Source organism: Pholis gunnellus (genome assembly GCF_910591455.1).
Source record: "Pholis gunnellus genome assembly, chromosome: 15".
In the NCBI taxonomy this organism is placed as follows: domain Eukaryota; kingdom Metazoa; phylum Chordata; class Actinopteri; order Perciformes; family Pholidae; genus Pholis; species Pholis gunnellus.
Genome location: NC_136542.1, coordinates 22311656 through 22334421, shown reverse-complemented (window position 1 = coordinate 22334421; position 22766 = coordinate 22311656). Strand labels below are relative to the sequence as shown.

Genomic DNA, 22766 nt, shown 5'->3' with positions numbered 1-22766 from the left:
ATTATCTACCTGAAGTTATTCATTATTATATGAACTATTAACTGAAGTTAATTGCTCCCTGTGTATGTACATGTAAACGCAATTGTGTACGTTCTGCTATTTGACAAACCGGATGAGTCGGATGAGCCGTCATTTAAAAACAGGTCCGATGACAAAGCTGGATTTAAATAACTGTAAGCGGACTTTAAGATGCAGTCGCTCTCCAGCAACAGCTAACAGCACTTCTACAGCTGAGACTGAGCCGGCCTCTCAGCTTATCAAATATGTGTTACTACTGTGAGGACAAAGTATTTTCACTAACAAGGACCACGCCAATAACAGTATGAGTTTCGAGAGGTTTATTGTATAGCGGAATGATTGTTAGATTAGGAAGCGGAAGGGGTGAAGGGTAGAGGGATGAAGGGATGTAGGGTAGGGGTGCAGAGATGAAGGGATGTAGGGTAGGGGTTGAGGTAGAGGGATGTAGGGTAGGGATGAAGAAATTGAGGGATGTAAGGAAGAAGAAATAAGGAGGGTTTGTAGAGAGGAGGTTAGGCGATCGATGGGGGACCGTTGGTGTCCGGTGGCTGGCAAGAACATGGGGAACGGAGACTGTTAGGATGGGGGATATCTCTTCGGAAGCTCTGGCGGTGCAGAGTCCCCTGTCATTCCTGTAATCCTGCAAGAGAGAGAGAAAATAGGAAAACAAAACGGGGTTGGGGGAGGGATGAGAGAACAGAGTCGAAGAGGAAGTGAACGGGTTTGTTGAGCTTAAATACTTGTGCGGGGGAAATGAGCCGTGTTCTGGGCGTGGTCCCGTTCCTGAACAAAGTTTATAAAACTACATTTATTGTGTGTGCGGGGTGATCATGTTGTAATAGCTGGACAAACCAGGGTGACTTATGAGCTCAGATATAAATGAGAATGTTGACGCTTTAAATTGGGGATGGAGTGGTGAGTTTGTTCTTCTTCTTTTCATAAAAAGCTCAGTACAAGCTGGGGTTCAGATCCTCAGTCGGGACTTGTGTGTGTTGTGAAGCTTGAGCCGTTTGGTGTTTTAATACATGGCCTGTGTTCTATTGGCTTTGTAGGCCACTCTGTTTGTTTAGTCGATCAAAGCATGCTCGATATCAACTGTTATTCTATTATCCTGCAGCAGGGAGTGTTTCCATTAGAACCTTTGATTATAACTGCAGTTCCAAGGAAATTGGAATGGAATGCAGAAGTTGAGTAATCTTAAATGCACACGTGTGCATATTTTCTCTTTGTGTTTTGCTTAAATGTTAATTCCGCTCTGTGTCAGTCAGTGTTTGCACGCTAGATACATGTTGACATGTGATGGTGGCTGGGTGTTAACACCACATTGGTGTTCTTTTGTGCTGTAGAAGGCCCTCAAACACAGCCATCAAACTCAAGGTGAGGGAGCAGCCAACAGGCAGGTTTAGGCTGACAAACGTCAACATGACCTGGCTTCGGTTATGAAATTCATACTTGAACCTGGTGAGTTTTAAACACAGAAGCAGATATAAAACACACGGTACACACAAGCACACTTTCAGACAGTCACACAAACACACCTCCGGGACCGTAAAAAGGGAGTGGGTTATGTAGCACGGCCCAGGTTTTGATTTTCTCTAGTTTTTCCATGGTAAAACAGTTCTTCTTGTGAAAGGAACCTGTAGCTTATTGGAGTTCATCGTCATCGTTGCAGCACACTGAGCACAGCTTTGGGAGGACATGGCGAAATCTTGACTGCCTCTTTGTTTTGAACTTCTGTGTATCAAAGCTCTACTCTTCTGCTCACTTTGCATTTTAGTTTCAGCCTGAAGGCATGGATAAATCTGGTGTTATCACCTTGCACTTTGTAGCAACTTCTGCACTCTGAACATATAGAGAAATCGTAAAAGTGTGGTCAACAATGAGAGAGAGAAGCGTTTCTGCTTCCAAAGTCAACATGTCAGCAATATGAGCTATCCATTGTAACCTTGTCATCCACTGTAACAATGATATGCTGTGTGCATTTCATTACTTCCACTGCACGATGGAGCGCACATGCAGTCGGCTCCGTAGTACACCATGTTGCAGTATCTCAAAGCGTGCATCGTGTCTGCCCTCTGCAGCTGAGTGAAAGGCCTGAAAGTAGACACAGACATGCTGGCTCTGGTTTCCATTGCACACCATCATACCTGTCATTGGTCCAAGTGGAAGTGCAGTGGCTGCCAGATGCTGGGCGGGTCTGCAACCACCAGTAGGCTGCAGACGCTCGGCCCTGCAGCAGTTCTTCCAGGCACTCCCCAATGAACAGTCACTCACACAAACAGTGGCTGTTTTCAGTTAATTGTGAGCCTATTTCTATCTTATCATGAGCACTTATTGATTTATTGATTTGCTTTTTGAATGCATCAATCGTTGCTTGGCATAACATCTGTCTTTTTTCTCAACATTGCTATGTTGTCTCAGTATGAAAAGAGATACATTTGACCTATGGCAGAGCATGAGCTTTTACTCTTAGCTGCATTGTACTCCAGCTCCAAGTTTCCTATTGGGCAACATGAGCCTGGAACAAGCCCTTACATCAGGCAGAAGTTCAGATTTGCACAATCTGTGTATTGTGCACAACAAGATATCTTCCATCAACAGCCTCTAGTGACTCATTATATTCCTCATGTGCCCAACAAAGGGTGAGTCAGTAGTAGAGTCCTTTCCAGCCCTTTAGTTTATCCAGTAGCTCTGTACAGGTCTGCATGTTTACTGAGCTCACTGAAGTCTGCTTCTTTTATTTGCCCGTGTGTTCCTGAGTTTATGTGGATAAACTTTTCTTGGCACTAGTATCAGTGTTAATCTCTGGGTTGGCCTAAAACCTGCAGTGAAGTTCATGGAGGTTTTTGCATGCACATGCCTGAGTAACGTCCTCTTAGGTTGTGGTTAATACAGTTGGAACATCGCGTATCACGTAGTTGGGGGATTTTTACCTTTTCCAGAGACAGAATCATCATCAAGTTTCTCAGGTTAAATGATGTTACACTGAAGCCCGATGAAAAAGGCAAGAGAAGTTACCACCCTATTAACAGAGACGGACGCTCGGTGTGGGAGGATCCCCTTGTGGGACCTCTCCCCCAGACTCTGGCCCTCACTAGGGGCATTTCCTCTGTGGTCGTGCCCCTGAACAGGCTTAGATAGGCCCCCAAGTGAAGGGGACTGGCCAGCCAGGTCCTGGCTGCTTCCAAGGGCTGTGGACTTAGTGCTCACTGTTCCCTCTCTCCGTCCAGGGAGGGACGGGGTCCGCTGCTCCCTGTCAACCGGGCCTAGATAGAGAAGCACCGATCCGACTTTTCAGTGCCGAATACCGATACCTGGGCCTGGAGTACCGATCTGAAACCAGAGTTTAGTTAATAAGCTGCAGGCCTCAGTGTTGAGGTGACTGGGATGACTTAGACATTACTTTCCTAACTAAAACAAAATGTAACAAATACATACATAGATATACATTGATTGAATTGTTATGTATTATAATAATGGTATAGGATACCAGATCCGTCAGTATAGGACAGATATCCAGGATATTATAGAATTAGACAAGGTGACAGGTGTAACAAGTGTAACAACCAGCCAACTCAGCTTTCCCGTAGCCTTCTTTGTCACACCTTCTACTTTTCCATCTATACACCAATATAATGAGATCAAATCTCCCCCATAAAATATACTGCTGCCCCTAGAAAACTTGAGTAGTGACGTGAGTTTCCATCCAGCAATCCACGATAGAATCTCAGAAGCTCTACTGTTGGGAGCGCACAATTTATGTCTGTGTTGCAACAAAGAGAAGGTTTAGACAAGTCGGGGCGGGTTTGACTTCAGCCACCTGATTCTATGACAGGGTTATTCCTCAGGCTCTTTTTTAGGTAAGAATGCATAGAACGCCTTGTGTGTCCTCTCACAGTGAGCTTTCACTCTTTTAAAGGGGGGCGCCTAGCCTGTCCACATGTGCTTGTAATTCTTTTGAAGTGCAGCCTAAAGGTTGTGTTGGGGGTCAGAGGTCACAGACTGTGACGCCCAGCTCTCGCCCTTTGATGCGCTTGTGTTTTATGTAGGTTTTGTTTACATTTATTTGACTTTTTAAAGTTCTGGTGCTTAAAAAGCATGGGCAGGTTCTCTTTCATACTGCAAGGAGACCCTTTGAACCAATGTGTAACTCAAGTGGACAGCAGCTCTTTCGCTGGTTGGCCTATGTGTACTGAGTTTAAAGCTGTGGAAGCAAAGTACATTTAGGCACTTTTCTTAGTCTTACTACAAAAAATACTCACATACATTTTTGTGCAAACAGTATTCTTGTTTAAGGGTATTGCAAAGCTGGAACTGACCAACTTTATGATGACAAGCACACCGAGTCTTTCTTCTGTGATCTGGCAAACCACCAAGTGAATGCATGACACATTCTGATAAGACAAGGGCTACTGGACTGAAGTCCCATACCAGACTAAAGATCCGTTGACATGCACGGCTCTGGGACTGTACCACATGATGCAGCAGCAGTAAGAGTTGTGGATGCCTGTTCCTCTCTTATTGTACATGTATTGGCATGATCGCAGTCTGGAGTCTTTTTAGTTCCCACTTGGCCATATTTGATTGAAATCCACAAGTCTGTGCGTGTTGTTCCTTGAAGGATGTTGAGTAATTTCAGGAAAAATAGGAAATCTAGATCGACAGGATGAAGCATGTGTCAAAACTTCAATTCTAATATTTTGTCAACACACTTGTTATTCATTGAATGTCATTATTCTTACTAAGTTTTACACTGAAGGGCTTCAAAGACATTTTTATCAAGTTTCGTCTTATTTCTCCTGATGATGATTTTTCTTTAGTTTTACTTTTCTTTGTCACCTGCTCAAAATGAAGGCCAGGTTCCTTGATGAGTGTGGTCCGAGCAAAGGTGGCAGAAGTAAAAAAGGGGCCCCCACCCCACTTAACCCACCTGGCCTGATTTGACGTATGCTTGTCTCAGTGAATGTATGTCAGTGGTTGGCGGTGGCTCAGGGGGTAGAGCGGGTTGCCCTTTAACCACAATGTTGGCGGTTCAATGCTCGGCTCCTACTCTCTATAGTGTCCTTAAGCAAACAGCAAAGGTTCCACCATGGTGCTTTTTTTACAGCAGCCCGCTGCTAATACTGGCTCAGGATGAGTTAACTGCAGAGGTCAAATTTCATGTGTGAAACTGGAGACCATCTTGCTATGCGATCTTCATTTTGATCTCAACTACACACCTGTAGAGTTTCGTGCATGTTGCATGACTGTGACAAACGTATAAACACCTGGCATAGTACTGAAAACCTCCTCTGTGGTAGTTCCTGCTAGGTGTCTCCAGAACCACATTTCACCATGATGACACACACACACACACACACACACACACACACACACACACACATACACAGACTCACAAAACAATACCAGCCGCAAGTTGTCACGGCTGGTAAATAAAAGGACGTAGAGCTAAAGAAGCTCATGAATAGACAAAAGCATCTTCATGAATAAGACAGCGATTCACCGTATACACCTCTATTAGATCGTGTAAATGAGGTTTGAAGGAGGGCAGCAAAGTACGCAGTCAGATGATCAGCCCGTTGTTAGTGAGCTTGAGGTTCACGTCAGGTAAGGTGTGGTCCATTTCAAAGAATGTAAACACAAAAACACGACACAAGCCCTCTGGATGTGTCCACACACATTAGTTAGCATGACTTCACAAAACAACCAAACACGCTGCTATTAGAAAAGTGTGTGCTTATCTCCATGTAGGTCAGAGTACAACAGTCTCACTTCAAAGTCTTTGTTTAACATGTTTAACACAAATGCTGCAAAACAGTAATGCATGCCAACTGAGTTGTCTTTCTGTCAGCTCTCCTGGAAGTCCTGTCTTGCTCTGCCCCCTTGTGGAGAACCACTGCATTGCAAAGGCTCGTGTGCTGGTGACTGTGGCTGGAGACAAGGTGCTGCTGAAGGGAACTGCTGCCACAGGAGGCCACAGCATGCTGTCAGGTCTTGACAAACATTATTCTGAAGTAGATTGAAGTCTTGACTCAACTTCCTCGTTTACTAAGCGAATACTGCCATTTGTATACGTTGAACTCTGGGACATTTGATGACATCACACTTTGTCCTGGAGGCTGCCACATTTGCGCAGCTGAACCCATGATGGTGTCACATGACACGGCCCCATCAGGCAGACACAGTGCTGCGTTGGTTAAATTGCAAATTCTGCACATCTTTTGTTTCGGAGAGGTGGCGTGCCGCCTGTCACTCTGTCATGGCTGCTCGGAGGACTCTGTCGGTTCCAGACTGGGTGTGATTCTGTAAAGACTTTGAGGGCAACTTGACGGGCTTCAGCCGCTGCTCCTCAAACCGATGCACCTCCTCATGCCTCACACGTGTTCTAGAATCCTCGACGGCACTCTAATTGCTTGGCGTGCACGCTTTGCCACCGGGGAGTGAATGTTGTCCGTCAAGTGTCATGTTGTCCGTCCCAACAATTAGGGGAGGCAGGGACGGCCCGTGATCCTTTATGTGTAACCTTTCTGGACTAGACCGATACTGCACCTTACGTTTAAAATGGTGTGTTCATGGGCACACACAAGTTTGGTAAGGAGTTTGATGAAGACATAAAACTGTAAAATCACATGTACATTGAGAGGAAAAACAAAGGCCAATGACATAACCCCCCCCCTCTCTCTCTCTCTCTCGCTCCCCGTTTCCTGCCTCTCTCTCTACCAGGAGCTACGACCAGATCAGTGTTTCCACAGAGTGCAGTTTCCGGACTGAATCGGACTGGGAGCCTCTTTCGGAGTCCGCCTCCATGTTCAGCTTCGACATGACTCAGCCACACGGCCAGACTTCTCCCTCCAAATACTCCAAGGTTGGTCTTATGAAGACATTTTCATATCTATTGTCAGTGTGGGAGTGAAAGCGTAAGACGGTACAGATAGACTGTTTGCACTTTTCATACAATAGTTCCTATAGCAACTGTAGAACACTTTAAAATCATTTCTTGATTGAAGCATGAAATGAATGTCCTTACCTTTTACTTTATTGTTAACCTAAACAGTAATATGTTTTTCTTGTAATAAAACAAATCTCCAGTCGGAGTCATATTGACAGCCAGCAATTCTTCCTGAGGTCAACGCCTACCAGCTCACAATGCAAAGTAATGAAACAAAGAAATAGTAAGAACAGTAACAAAGGCAAAAAGTATTCAGTAAATAAGTGTTGTTGCTGGTACATGAGTATATTTGTCTGATTATTGTGCTGTTATAATTTAATATTCTAATAATTGTTCTTTTTAATCCTCTACCTTAATTCAACAGCTTTAGTTGCTAATTATTGATACATATTCTATACACACAACATTTGATGAGCTTATTATAGTTAATGCATTGTACAATAAACAGGGTTTACATTGTCTCCAACCAACTGCAACAGTAAAATGCTAGTTTCACATAAATGCACCCGCAATAATTATCAAATGGTATTAACTGGTTATGGAGCAGTCTCAGTTTCCTGAGCTTCTCCTCGCTGCTCCGCTGGTCACCCACACCACGTTGTAGGGAAGGGAGGCACGGGAGAACCAGAACCAGGACTAAGCGAGGCCCACTGTCAGACTGCGCAAAATAAAAGTTCCTCATAGTAGCTTTAAGTCAATAATAATATCACTTCTGTAGTTTATTTGGACTTTTCCAAAGTCCCATGCTTATCATAATGGTTGACTCAAAGATATGGCCATGCTTAGCTTTTTCTTTCCAGTTTGTTCTCCAAACAGCTGCTAACTGCTCAGTGATGCACGAGCGTGTCATCGGTCCCACTCCCCACTGACGTCAGGACAGCAGAGTCGCTGCTCATCTTTCGGCGCAGGTTGAAAACTCACCTCTTCAAGAAGTGCTACCCTGAGCCTTCCACTCAGCACTTATTGTGTTCGTATTAGTTTGTTGCACTTGTATTCGTTTGTTTCTGCACTGTACATTTGCTCTGGTTTATGCTCTTAGATGCTTGTTTGGGAAAGGAGATGTACTTATGACTTCTGGTGACGAGTAGTTCTCTTGAATACCGATGTTGAACACACTTATTGTAAGTCGCTTTGGATAAAAGCGTCTGCTAAATGACTGTAATCTAATCGGTGATCGAAATAAGATGTACAGGGATGGTAAAAGCGTGCTTCACCTTTAAGATAAGATGTACATAAACCTATGGGAGCTCATTGTCCCTGGGCTACCTCCATGGACTCTGTCAAAGACCTGTCAAACCTGCTCTCAGTAATAGAGAGAGTCGTAAAGAAGTGATGGTTGACAGTTTGGCACAGAGTCTGATAGATCCAGTGCCCCGCTGTAATTACAATCAACACCAGTCACCCTGTGTGTGCCTTTTATTATGACTATCTGCTGCTGAGATCAGAGAATGAAGCAGAGCTTTGGCTGACAGATAAGGAAGTGGGCCATAACGCACACAGATATGGTACTAGATCTCCACCTACCTGACATTTGTCATTGCTATGAGTAAATACAAGAGGGAATGCTCAGTGGAGAGCATATAGTAGCCGCTTTGCTTCGAGGGACGACAGGTTCAAGATTCAAGACTTTAACATACACCGGACACAGGATACTTATCTATCCTTTTTTTTATTTACTCTGCTTCAACGCGGTGGATTTGTGAATGAGTGGAAATGAACTGGAGGTAATGTATCTTGCTTTGAACCCAAACGAACACTGTCCGGTTTGGTTTCTGTGTTTCATTCCACACGTATTTAGACATGAGCAGTCTAATGAGCAGTCTAATGTCTGCTGTTTGCTCAGTGATATAATGTGAATGTTTGACAACGAGTGCGTCCAAACAGGTTTTTATCATGGAAAACTAACTGAGAGTGCTCCCTGAGCTGTTCTGTATACTTTATGGATTGCACATGTATTTACGTAGTCACACAGCACCTTCGACACGTTGCACTGTACAGTTTTTATTTAAATGAGTCTCAACTTATACAAACCAAATTCTTCATAAATAGAGGCGCAGTAGATAACAGACGTCCTATTGATTTACCCAGCTTTAGAATGAGGAAGGGTGGGGTTGTCTCCAGCCGGCCTGTCCACACCCTTTCAATATCACTGGATTGTGAATTCTTTTCACTCGTTTGCCATGTGAGCCATCTTTTACGATATCTTTTTTTGTTGACACTGTTAGCTGTGATGCAAATGGCCATGCCCTCGAGTCAGACACTTTGTTCAGAGCTGGGACATTAAACCGTAGACACACACAAGTCATTGCACACAGTGCTGCTGGTGTGCTTATGAAAGAAGACTCTTTTATTTTCTATGTAGTCTGCTAAGGACGTGGGAACAACTAGCTTAGGAATCACGATGTCTTAGGAAAGACATGGACGTCTTTCATTTGTTATTTTTGGGATCGAAGCATTAATAAGCAGAGAACACCAAAGGAATTCAACAGTTTATGCTCCAGGAAGTTAAAATGGTATGTAGCTGATGTTTTTTTTGTGTGGTTCAAGCTTCTTGTCCTAACGTGCTCTTTATTCTGTGACTACAGTTAACCAGGTTTCAACGGTGTGTTTCACGTCGGAACGGCGTTTTTTCTTTCTTCTCCTGTTAAGAAGTCCCATGGCTGCATGAAGATGTGGTTTATAACTGAGTAAACATTTGGAAGCCACTGCTGCTGTGTCACGCTTTAATATTAAATAATGGTATATTTCTTCTTGGTTATTGGGCTCTTTTTGGACCTAATTCTGTGCGGTTGGACTTCATTCTTTTACTGTTTGTGTACAGTTGCTGTGATAACTTCAGTGACCCTTGAGCTGAGCATCAAAGAAGTTTTACGTCTGTGTAGTCAGTCATTAGCCGTCCCGCTCCAGCCTGATTGTTTTACCACTACGGTGGTATTTGCACCAGGGTGTCTGCATTTAACCTGCTCAGCTGGGTCTAGTTTTGAGCTGTTATGGAGATTTAAATCGGCTCTTTTATTGATATTAGAAAATAGAATCTTAAAGTAAACCATTTAAAGATAAGTTGTGGTAATTTCTTTATACTACTTTTTTATTTTCATCTTGAAAAAAAAAGAAAAAAAGAAAATACACTCTTTTTGACAATATAACCCAACTGAAAGATGATCTTTTATTAAAGAAATCCACAATAAAAGACTGTCTGTATGTGTATGTACTGTATACGTGTATAATGTGTACACATATACTAAATTCCATCTTCTTCCATGCACTTGTGCACTGTATTCCTTCTTTAATTTAATGTAATTTACTCCATAGTTTGAATTTTCCCTATAATTATATAATATCATTTATTTCCAGCCGTCACATGATTTCTGTGACCACAATTTAATTATGAATTTCAAAGCGGAAACAAATTGAAGTAAATATATGTCATTTTTCTTACACAAAACTTCTGGTGGTATATTCTTTTCCCCAGAATGTCTTTAATATCGGGAAAAACAATAAGATATGAGTAATTACGACATGGTTTTTGCTACATGGTCTCGAACATTTCGATAATTAATATTTAGCTCGTTGAATCTGTGTGATTAAAAACGTAGTGTTCTCTCTCATCCTCATTTTGTCCCTGTTGTCAAATTTTGTATGTTGTTAGATCAAAGTTATTCAAAAGATATCAAAGACGTGGGTCGTTTATTCTTTTGAGTTTTCAGCATTTTATAAAAAACATACACAACAAACATTAATCAATAAACATTAATCAATAAACATTCATACATGTTATACATATAGAAGACCCCAGACATATGAGATGAATCCTTGTCCTTCAGATCGTTCTGTAAATGGGCCTTTAAATACTTTAAAAAACGTTTACATTCATTTGACATAACTTCACAAATAAGGGGCATTTATTGACTTTCCATTAAACTTGTGTAATAGTAGTCTATACTGTTCCTCAAAGGTAAATGTATGTTGAATTATGTCCATTTTTCTAGCTTGCTTTTCGGCGAGATGTTGAAGAGCAAACCTTTTAGATTTCATTTTCTGCTTTCTGTTGTTTTTTTTGCAAAGCCAGAGAGAAAAGGGTGTGCCTGCTTCCCTCTCCACCTCAATATTTGTCTTTTTGTCTGCTTCTTGTCTGTCCTCTTCCAGAGCTCGGAGGAGAAGAAGGGCGTGTTGGATCGCCTCACCCATTTCTTTAACTCCAGGAGAAAGAAGAGCAGCAGCAGGCAGCATTCAGAGGCTTCCTCCGATGCAAGCTACCCAACGTCACCCCAGTCTCTAAAGGAGGAGGACGGGCAGAAGACGCCAACTCCTTCTCGAAAAGACAGCGGTTTGATGGGGCCTCATGGAGACTTTAGAGCGGGAGCAGAGCGTGGCAATGCCCTCAGCCAGAGCTCCAGTCCCAGCGCTTCAAGTGTGTCTTCCCTGCTGGCCGATGAAGCAGAGCTCCCATTCGCAGACAGCAACAGCAGCGGCGGAAGCAGCGTGAGGGAGGTGCACATGTGCAGGGTCAGCACAGCTGGTGGTGAGAGGAATTCTGGGAATGTGACTCCTACCTCTCTGGATTTTGCTACCGCCACTCAACCGAGAGCTGATTTGAGCTCAGAACTAGGCTTTGCAGAGTCAGTGGTGGAGGAAGTAAGCAAGAGGCTGCAAGTCAGTTTGGATGAAAACATCCGTAAGAGCACAGAGGGGTCTGGTAAGGATAACGCAGTCAATCAGACCACACTGTCGACATTTAACATCTCCCTGTCCAAGGTGGCCGAGGCCCCACAGTCACCTAACCTAACCTCCATAAGCTTAGCATCAAAGAAGACATCAGTGAAAGTTGGAGAGAAGGGGCACAGCACTGTGCTGAGAGGGATAACTTTAGGCTCTCAGTCGTCCACCTCACACCTCGACACCACCCAAAAGGAAGGCGGGGACTCTCTGGACGTAGCGAGGGAAAACAAGAGGAGGGGTCAGGTGTTCTCTTGGGACGACGTAGCCACGACATGGAGCCCTTTACCTGAGAGCGAGCCAGCGCCCCGAGGTAATTCTCCCGCCCAACTCCACAAAGCCATATGGGTGGAAACGTACCTGGGGCCGGAAGTGGAGAGGGAGGGGGAGAAAGAGCAGGATGTAACGAAACAAGAGGAGGAGGGCTTCAGAGCGGACTCGCCTCCCGTGCTGGCGATACCTGTCACAGTGATTCCTGAGGACGACTCGTTCCCCCAGGCCTCTACCCCCTCAGAGTCCAGTGGCAGCTTGCCAGAGCCAGCCAGCTCTTTGGCACCGACCGCAGGGGAGTTCCAGGCAACCTCACCACAGCCAGGAGAGCCTGACGCCGGCACAGGCTCCAAGCTAAGTTCACTCAAGGACAAACACAGACCCAGAGAAGTTCGGGTCACGCGCAAGACGGTGAACCTGCCTTCAAAAACCAAGGTTTTTGCCCACAAGGTGTACGTGACCCCGGAGCCAGGTTTGGACGGGAGCGAACCAGCGGAAGGGGAGCTCAGCAGAGATTCTACTACAAAGACTTCAGACACAACAGGAGGGAAACCGTGAGTATCTGTCAGTTTTACTTTTCTGTGGTTACTGTTTAATAGTCCCTTTGATCCTGCGGGAAACCAAAAGCAGGGGAGCTAAAGAGAGCTAAGTCTGCATGCAACCTGAGCTCTAAGTTCCCAAGCCCCATTGTACCAGAGGAGAACAATACAGACTGCACTGAAATATTCATATACAGTACATCTAATCATACTAAAACAGTGGCATATTCCTATAAAGTGCTTTAAATTAGCCTTCAAGTTGCTAAAAAGCATTTGTTACATACTAAACAATAAGCGTAGTAATAATGAAGTCAGGATTATTTTTCTTTTTGTCACCTTTTAATTGAAATGAAGGTCACCGTTGCTGTTTACCTATGGTGTATATTATCTACCTGAATAAGTTAGTCATTACAAAACTTGACGGGCAACTGGTAACTACTGCCTGCACACTTTTGTTTGACTTTAGGGTTACTTGGTTACAGTTAGACACATACCTATAGAACAAAAGGCATGGCGTACGTCCAGATACTGCTTTTAAAAGAACGAATAACACTCCTTGAAATGTTTGAGTTACTGTGCCCTCCAGGCTACAGGTGGTCATGGCTAACATACTTGGTTTGATTTATAGGTTCAGAGCTACTGCAGGGGGATTCAAACTCTATTTGAAGACACCAAAAATGTATATTTATGTGAAGTAAAGGAATTTTTTGGTATTTTGGGAAATATGTAACACATTTGCTGTACAGATGCCAGAGTGGTATCAATCCCCTCATCTAACTTAAAACAAGGACAAGAAATCTAAGAAGCGTATTTCCCAAACTATTGTCAACTATTCCTTAGTTATTTTACTTGTATGCAGATACTCTATGATTCCAAAAGGAGAACAAAATGAAATGTACTACTCATTGTTCCTTATTTACTCATGCTGTATGTGGTTATTTGGGTTATTCTAAAATATTTCTGTTGATGTTTTTCTCTCTCTCTCTCTCTCTCCCTCTCCCTCTCCCTCTCCCTCTCCCTCTCCCTCTCCCTCCCTTCAGACTGGCAAGCCTCCAAAACAATGATGTGGAAATCAAGGAAACCAGACTTGAGCCAAGTACAGACAGGACTACACACTCTGACACAAATATTCCTGAACCCATAGTTAAGGAAAAAACAGACTCTGAGGCCTCAGACGTTGATGATACCTCTGCAACTCCAGACATGTACGGAGCAAAGTCACAAGCGGTAGGGTCTGGGTTGAGAGGCCAAGGGACCAACCAGGCTACAGCGTCTAAACGAGGGCTTAAAGCAGCAGCAGAAAGTGGGCATACCACAGCAAGTGGAGCAAAGACCCCATCCAAGACCAAAAATGGAACAACAAAGGCTAAGGCCTCCACAGAGAGCACCAGGGTGGGAACGTCCAGTGATATGCCACCACAGAGGGAACCTAGCAATGATAAAACAGTTTCTATGTTACCAACATTAAAAGACCAAATCACCGACCCCTCAAGTTCAAAGTCTAAAATCCCCAAAAGGTCAGTATCAGATGCTGATGTGAAATCACCAGTGACACCTGATAAACCATCAGCGCCTGACGCCTCTGGGTCAGTGGTGACTTCCAAACTGCAGAAACAACCCAGAAGCAAAGAAGCTTTGAAATCTCTGCTCACTGCCACCAAAGCTGGCAGGAAACAAAGTTTTGAAGAGAAAGCTCCGTCAGGAGCCATGTCTCCCACTAAAATAACACACAAGATAGGATCAAAGCTTATTAAGGAAAAAACAGATGAGGTCAGTGACTCTATAAACCTGGTAGATGGTGTGGAGAGAGACTACAGGGAGGGTAGTATTAGAAAAGGACACCCAACTGACAGGGAGGACCTTGGTGTCAAAAGACAAGGGCAAACCCGTCTGGAGAATAATGCCTCCTTGGCATCAAAGACTCGGTTGCCCATTTCATCTCCGACAAGAAAGAAGAACGACGAGATAACTCAAACAAGTGGCACCAACGATAAAAAAACGACGTCTGGTCAGACGGATTCAGACAGATCCAGCACAGTCCAGAAGCAGAGTCCAGAGCAGCGAGAAGTAACTCCTGGCAGTGAGACGCCTCCCCTGCTCCCTGAAAGTCCCAAGAGAGGTAAGACAGTACGATCACCGCATGTTGTGTGCTGTACAGGAGATCAGTCAGTTGCAGTAATGTTTACACAGTCATTAAATCCAAAATACTTGGGCTCCTCTGTTGACAGTGAATGAAAGATCAACACAGTTCACTTTAAGGGTTAGAAATTGTTCACGTTTTAAAGGAATTGTTCGACATTTTGGAAAATTTGCTTACACACTAGATGGTAAGATTGATTTTACTCTTATATCTTTGCAGCAGCTGGTTAGCTTAGCACAAAGACTGGAAACAGGGAAACAGCTAGCCTGGCTCTGTCCAAACATAACAAGACTGCCTACTAGCACCTCTCAAGCTCGATGATTAACATGCTATGTCTTGTGTGTTATGTATTTTGTACAAAAACTGTGCCTTCCAAAGAAATAGGCCCACACATAACCCCTCGTAAGACAACAGCATATTGATTTTACACTTAAACAAGCAAGATATAATGTGTTAATTGGTGAGCTTTAGGTGCTGGTTGCCCCCACCCCCCAGCTCCAGCTTCATATAGATTACACAAGAAAGCAAATAATGTCAAATTTTCCTTTTAAGATGAGGATATTTGTTATTATTGTATTAAAACTATGTGTGTGTGTGTGTGTGTTTTTAACAGGAAGCATGCTGGCAACCAGACCATCCAAACACCTCTCTAAAACAAGCCTTAGCCATGAAGAGAGTGACACACCCACCTTGTGTGTCTCTCCACCTTCCACCAAGCAAGGGAAAATTGTCTCATCGAGGCTCTCCAAACAGAGCGACAACATTAACATTAAGCACCACAAAAGTCCAGTAAAGGATTCCGCTGATCCCTCATCATCTGTTAGCAAGCTTCCTACAAGGGGTCAGAGAAGCTCCAACAAAGAAAAATCCAGAAAACATTCACCGACTGAGAATTTTGTAAGCACATCCACATCTAAACGGGAGGACTCAAATCAGGACACTAACACGAAGACAGCTGTCACAGCATCTAAGAGTGTCGTGGCAGATCAAGTGAAGGACAATGCTAGTGGTGACATACTTAAAGTCAAGTCTCTGTCTACAAAGGAACAAGAGCGAGTAATAAAACTCACAGACAGTCAGTCGGGTGCCAGTGGAAACAAGCTAAAAGGAAAAGAGACAAAAGAATTACAGGAGAGCATAACCAGTCCTGCATCTAAGGAGATTTCAAAAGTCCATCAAACACAAAACAACAATGCCATTATTTTAGAAAACACTCAAGTAAATGTTTCACCAGTAACAGGCCCGGTGGCTGAGGTATTGCCTAGCAGTGAGGTTGCCAAGGCAAGTCCATCTCAGTCGCCAGTTACTGTTAATGATGGTAAGATTGAGACCAAACAACCAACAAAAGTTGAGTCTCAGACTCAAAGTGACAACACCACACAGGAACAACAAACATTGATTTCACCAAAGACTTATCCAGAAGAAGTAAAAGAGAAAGAGATTTTAGAGAAAGGAAAGCTAAAAGGTAACAGAAAACCAGATTTAATCCAGGAGAGAGGCCTTCCAGAGCTCAAGCTCATCTCCGCTCATGAGGATGTAACTGATATGTCACCCAAACCTGTTGTGGTTGAAAGCCCTCCCTGTGACATAATGACCCCCTCTGATCAGGAAGGTGTTTTGCTCGGTAGTGTTTCCTTTAAAGAAACAAAAAAGGTCATTTCTGAGGAATACAATTGCAGAAATATTCTTTCTGCTGAATTGGCATCAAAAGATCAAGATGCTGAGCCAACAGATGGTATTTTAGCCACTTCCATTGCTGTTTCAGTTGACGCTAACTTGGCCAATATTGAGCAGCAAAAAGAGTTATTGAAGGATCAAACAAAAAATATAATTCTTAAAAATAGATTGCCCACATTAAGCAGTGAATTAGTAAAAGATTTTGAGGTAGAGAAGAAAAGTAAAGAGGAGGTTGGCAGGAAACCAGCAGAGGTTTTGGACATTCCAACACAGACTGTGACTGTTTGTGAATTGCCCAAGAATGTTGAAAATCAGCTAGACAAAGAGCCTCTTTTACTGGCAGGAGAATTTGAAAGACAGAAGAAAGACTTGAAATCACATGGAAAGCTGAACAACACAGCAGTGGAAAGCACTGACTCACAGGACAGTTGCAAAAAGGAGCTAAAGGGCATAACTATCGAGGATGAAGCAAAGAAAGAAATTACAAAAACACAGAAGCCGACAGATCTATCTTCAGAGGAGAAATGTTTACAACCTGACTCAGATGACGGACCACATACGGTAGTTACGGGTGCCCTGGAGGTGAAGAAGACAGAGGCAGAGCAAGCAAGAAGTGCACTCCATGAAACTACGGCCAGTGTGGTTGATAAAAAGCAGGAATGTGAGATATTCTCAAAAGAAAATGCAAAGAGTGGTGATAAGGAAACAGATCAGCAGCGGAAGACACAGACTGTGACAAATAAACTGGAACCCAAAGTAGTTCTTGCCAAAGATGAGAAGGTCAGGGATAAGGAAGCAAATCAGGGGGACAAACACGTTGACGTTGAAAAGAAAAGTCCAAAACCAGAACTAAAAGCTGTAAGCACTACAACTACTACTACTAAAGAAGAGAGTAAAACAAAGGACTTATTGATGAAGAATTTACCAAATGAGACTTCAAATGAGACTGCTGGCTCTGAAGTTAGGAGCCACAAAGAACAGAAAACCTTGATTACAAGAGACCAAGATGAGAACATTAAAAAGAGGAAAGCAGAGGAAAATGCTCATAGATCAGCAGAATCCAAATGTCCAAATGCTGACAGAAAACAGAAACCTGTGACAGAAAAAGCTCCAGAGAAGGCAACAGAAAGCCACATTTTACAGATGGATACACCTCAAGATCTAAAAGCAGCAAGCAGTGAAACCCAGAGTGCTGAATGTGCTAAGGAAGAGACTGAAACAAAGGATTTATCAGTGAAGAGTTTGGTGAATGAGACTGCAATTGCTAACAGTAAAGATAACATCCATCAAGACCAGATGTCCATACTTGTCCGAGATCAACATGAGGACATAAACAAACAAGTTATAAGCAAATCAACAGAATCCATACGGCCAAATACTGACCTAAAACAGAAACTGGAAAGAACAGAAGCTCCAAAGAAGATATCAGAAAGACAAATTCAAGAACTAAAGGTTGTGAGCACCAAAACTCAGAGTGCTGAAGGAGCTAAAGAGAAGACTGAAACAAAGGATTCATCAGTTAAGAGTTTGGTGAGTGAGACAGCAATGAGAACAGAAGCTCCAAAGAAGATCTCAGAAAGCCAACTTCAAGAAGTCCAAGTTAAAGCCACCAAAACTCAGAGTGCAGAAGGAGCTAAAGAGAAGACTGAAACAAAGGATTCATCAGTTAAGAGTTTGGTGAGTGAGACAGCAATGAGAACAGAAGCTCCAAAGAAGATCTCAGAAAGCCAACTTCAAGAAATACAAGTCATAGCCACCAAAACTCAGAATGCTGCTGGAGCTAAAGAGAAGACTGAAACAAAGGATTCATCAGTTAAGAGTTTGGTGAGTGAGACAGCAATGAGAACAGAAGCTCCAAAGAAGATCTCAGAAAGCCAACTTCAAGAAGTCCAAGTTAAAGCCACCAAAACTCAGAGTGCAGAAGGAGCTAAAGAGAAGACAGAAACAAAGGATTCATCAGTTAAGAGTTTGGTGAGTGAGACAGCAATGAGAACAGAAGCTCCAAAGAAGATCTCAGAAAGCCAACTTCAAGAAGTCCAAGTTAAAGCCACCAAAACTCAGAGTGCAGAAGGAGCTAAAGAGAAGACTGAAACAAAGGATTCATCAGTTAAGAGTTTGGTGAGTGAGACAGCAATGAGAACAGAAGCTCCAAAGAAGATCTCAGAAAGCCAACTTCAAGAAGTCCAAGTAAAAGCCACCAAAACTCAGAGTGCAGAAGGAGCTAAAGAGAAGACTGAAACAAAGGATTCATCAGTTAAGAGTTTGGTGAGTGAGACAGCAATGAGAACAGAAGCTCCAAAGAAGATCTCAGAAAGCCAACTTCAAGAAGTCCAAGTTAAAGCCACCAAAACTCAGAGTGCAGAAGGAGCTAAAGAGAAGACTGAAACAAAGGATTCATCAGTTAAGAGTTTGGTGAGTGAGACAGCAATGAGAACAGAAGCTCCAAAGAAGATCTCAGAAAGCCAACTTCAAGAAGTACAAGTAAAAGCCACCAAAACTCAGAGTGCTGCTGGAGCTAAAGAGAAGACTGAAACAAAGGATTCATCAGTTAAGAGTTTGGTGAGTGAGACAGCAATGAGAACAGAAGCTCCAAAGAAGATCTCAGAAAGCCAACTTCAAGAAGTCCAAGTTAAAGCCACCAAAACTCAGAGTGCAGAAGGAGCTAAAGAGAAGACTGAAACAAAGGATTCATCAGTTAAGAGTTTGGTGAGTGAGACAGCAATGAGAACAGAAGCTCCAAAGAAGATCTCAGAAAGCCAACTTCAAGAAGTCCAAGTAAAAGCCACCAAAACTCAGAGTGCAGAAGGAGCTAAAGAGAAGACTGAAACAAAGGATTCATCAGTTAAGAGTTTGGTGAGTGAGACAGCAATGAGAACAGAAGCTCCAAAGAAGATCTCAGAAAGCCAACTTCAAGAAGTCCAAGTTAAAGCCACCAAAACTCAGAGTGCAGAAGGAGCTAAAGAGAAGACTGAAACAAAGGATTCATCAGTTAAGAGTTTGGTGAGTGAGACAGCAATGAGAACAGAAGCTCCAAAGAAGATCTCAGAAAGCCAACTTCAAGAAGTCCAAGTTAAAGCCACCAAAACTCAGAGTGCAGAAGGAGCTAAAGAGAAGACTGAAACAAAGGATTCATCAGTTAAGAGTTTGGTGAGTGAGACAGCAATGAGAACAGAAGCTCCAAAGAAGATCTCAGAAAGCCAACTTCAAGAAGTCCAAGTTAAAGCCACCAAAACTCAGAGTGCAGAAGGAGCTAAAGAGAAGACTGAAACAAAGGATTCATCAGTTAAGAGTTTGGTGAGTGAGACAGCAATGAGAACAGAAGCTCCAAAGAAGATCTCAGAAAGCCAACTTCAAGAAGTCCAAGTAAAAGCCACCAAAACTCAGAGTGCAGAAGGAGCTAAAGAGAAGACTGAAACAAAGGATTCATCAGTTAAGAGTTTGGTGAGTGAGACAGCAATGAGAACAGAAGCTCCAAAGAAGATCTCAGAAAGCCAACTTCAAGAAGTACAAGTAAAAGCCACCAAAACTCAGAGTGCTGCTGGAGCTAAAGAGAAGACTGAAACAAAGGATTCATCAGTTAAGAGTTTGGTGAGTGAGACAGCAATGAGAACAGAAGCTCCAAAGAAGATCTCAGAAAGCCAACTTCAAGAAGTCCAAGTTAAAGCCACCAAAACTCAGAGTGCAGAAGGAGCTAAAGAGAAGACTGAAACAAAGGATTCATCAGTTAAGAGTTTGGTGAGTGAGACAGCAATGAGAACAGAAGCTCCAAAGAAGATCTCAGAAAGCCAACTTCAAGAAGTCCAAGTAAAAGCCACCAAAACTCAGAGTGCAGAAGGAGCTAAAGAGAAGACTGAAACAAAGGATTCATCAGTTAAGAGTTTGGTGAGTGAGACAGCAATGAGAACAGAAGCTCCAAAGAAGATCTCAGAAAGCCAACTTCAAGAAGTCCAAGTTAAAGCCACCAAAACTCAGAGTGCTGCTGGAGCTAAAGAGAAGACTGAAACAAAGGATTCATCAGTTAAGAGTTTGGTGAATGAGATTGTAATTGAGAATGCTAACTCTGAAGTTAGCACCCAAACGGCCCTGAAGCTCTCAATCAGAGATGAAAATGTGAAAACAGAGGAAAACATTGATCAATCCACAGATTTCAAAGCTTTAAATGCCAACCCTGTTGTTTTCACTACTGACAAGGCAGCCAGTAAGGCTTATAAGAAACCGAAGAAAAGAAAAGAAATTAAAGAGGGCGTAGAAGTTGAAAAGCAGGAGGATCAGCAGATAACGGAATCAAAGATAGATGCATCAATCAACAAAGGTGGTGGAGAACAAAAAAAGCCCACTGTTGTTCCAGATAAAACACTTAACAGCACTGATGCTCAGAAGAAAACTGATGACACCGAAGAAAAAGACAAAACACATAGCGGTTTGAAACAGCAACTTGCGTCTTTAAGAGAAGAGAAAACCATAAACCTCAGTGAACCACAAAAGCCTGCAAAGCCAACACTCAATGGCAATGTGTCTCTTTCCGCGACAGCTGAAACTCCCGCAACATCTAAAAATCTTCAGCTGAAAAAGGAATCTCCATCGAGCTGGTTAGATGTGCAGCATCAAACACAGAAGAAGGAACTTAAAAGAAAAAAACTAAATGCCTCAGCCAGTGAGGATAAATCTCTTGAGCCTGATAACTTTGATGATTTTATCAGGACCATTAAGGAGAGCAGCATTCCCTTCTCACTACCTCCAAAGAGACATATTCGTAACAAGTCCCTGTCTCCACCCATGCAGGCCATAAAAGAGGACCATTTTGAGAGAACATTTGATCCAGAAGAATTCCGGTTTGGCTTAAGAAATACTGACAAAATGTTTAGGGATCCTTCCCCAGCTATGGTGATTAAACAAAAGGCAGCTAATAGGAAGGGACGGACCCTGGAAAAACATGCACAAGATGCTATGGACACATCTAGAGACCAAATGAAATCACTTGGTGAGGTGGAAGGCAAACATGGAGCCAATGAGGAGACAAACACTAAAGCAGGAAAAGAAGAGGGAGAAAACAATAGAGAAGAGCCTGGGAAGTTGACGTCACGACTTGGAAGGATGTCCATCCTCTCCGGCTTACTGAGATCCCCTCGGTCCTCCAGGAAGACCAGAGAGGAAGCTGCCTCCACCTCAGAAAGCACACTTTCTATCCAGCAACAGGGCTTGCTCTCGCTTAGAAAGCAGGGAGTTGTTAATTCACCTTCGCCTGCAGTTGAAGCAGATAAGAAGGGTCTGAAGGGTATAGATCAAGGCCCACTTGTGGGTGGTGGTGTAGGTACAGCTAGTGAGTCAGCACTCAACCCCTCCTCTCCTCCTCCTCCTCCTCCTCCTCTTCTGCCACTCCCAGAGATAAAGCTGCCTGATCATTTAGAGAAATACCTCAAGAAGAACAAATCTGTTTCTGAGACCTCCCAGGGCTCTCCGCAGATGACTAAAACTGAACTGAACCCCGAGGGTACTGTGATGGACCCGGCCTCGATATTGGGAGTACCTAATGTGAATGTTGGCCTGAAGGGCCCCGCAGGACTGCCTCCAGCCAGAAACAACAGCCAGCAGACTTCTCCAAATGGACTTACTACTTCTAAGCCTAAGGTAGGAGTTTCAGTGTTTTAAATGAGCTCCAGTAAGTGTGGTTTCTGTTCCACTTTTTTAGTTATTACTAAAAGTCAGAGCAATCAACAGCCCTAAGCCTGAATGGGGTTTGAGCTTTTACGCAGAGCGTTGATATTTCCTACTTTGTTTCCATGGCGACATGTCTCACTTTCATACCCTGTTCTGTTGTTTTGCGGTGGTGTTGCAACAAAGTCGTGAATCATTTGCAAGTGAGGACAGGATAAGGGAATGTGTCCTCCGTGTGGAATTTTGCACAGGGGTTCGTTGCCAAGATCATCTTAAGCTCAACTATCACGTGACAATTACATATTTGCATTGAAATGCAAATAAAGCAGAACTATGCAAAAAACACGTGTTTGTGTTTGGATGAACACAATGTGCATATCATACCTGCTGCACAACAAGTTCTGTTCCTTGCATTCTTCCAACCAAAATGTAAACTCAATTTTCCCTCAGTACTTCTCAAACAGGGGTACTTGTACATTGGGATACTTCTGCAGTTGCTTGCTAGGGGATACCGTGGATGTGTAAAGAGAACTGGATAAAGGCTTCCCCGTTCAATCATATGAAAGTTGCTTAGTCGCTCAAGAAGCAAAGAAAGTTTGACTTCCCTGCATAGAAATACCTGGATCTTCCGCATTATGGGGCTCTATGGGCACGTCTCAGCGCACGGTCCAGCCTCGTTTTCAGGCTGTAAAAAATATGTTAGATAGCTAAACGTATAGTTTTAAATGGATAGCTAAAAGGAATGAGTAAATGGTTGAAACAGCTAAAAGGAATGAGTAAATGGTTAAAACAGCTAAAAGGA

At 43.2% G+C, this 22766-nt stretch overlaps 1 protein-coding gene across 3 annotated transcripts in view; it reads left to right on the top strand.

Annotated features, from left to right (window-relative positions):
• Positions 1-22766, top strand: part of crybg1a (crystallin beta-gamma domain containing 1a) — a 43135-nt gene that overhangs the window by 10036 nt on the left and 10333 nt on the right. Inside the window, exons 1-5 of one of the 3 annotated variants that reach the window (XM_079175074.1) lie at positions 862-933; positions 6742-6883; positions 11114-12507; positions 13533-14611; positions 15246-21937. In XM_079175074.1, coding sequence (XP_079031200.1) covers positions 926-933; positions 6742-6883; positions 11114-12507; positions 13533-14611; positions 15246-21937 — 9315 coding nt within the window. In that variant the 5' untranslated portion in view covers positions 862-925. Of the gene's footprint in view, positions 1-861; positions 934-6741; positions 6884-9409; positions 9481-11113; positions 12508-13532; positions 14612-15245; positions 21938-22766 lie in introns of those variants that run through there. The other 2 variants (XM_079175073.1, XM_079175075.1) reach the window with 2 other exon arrangements.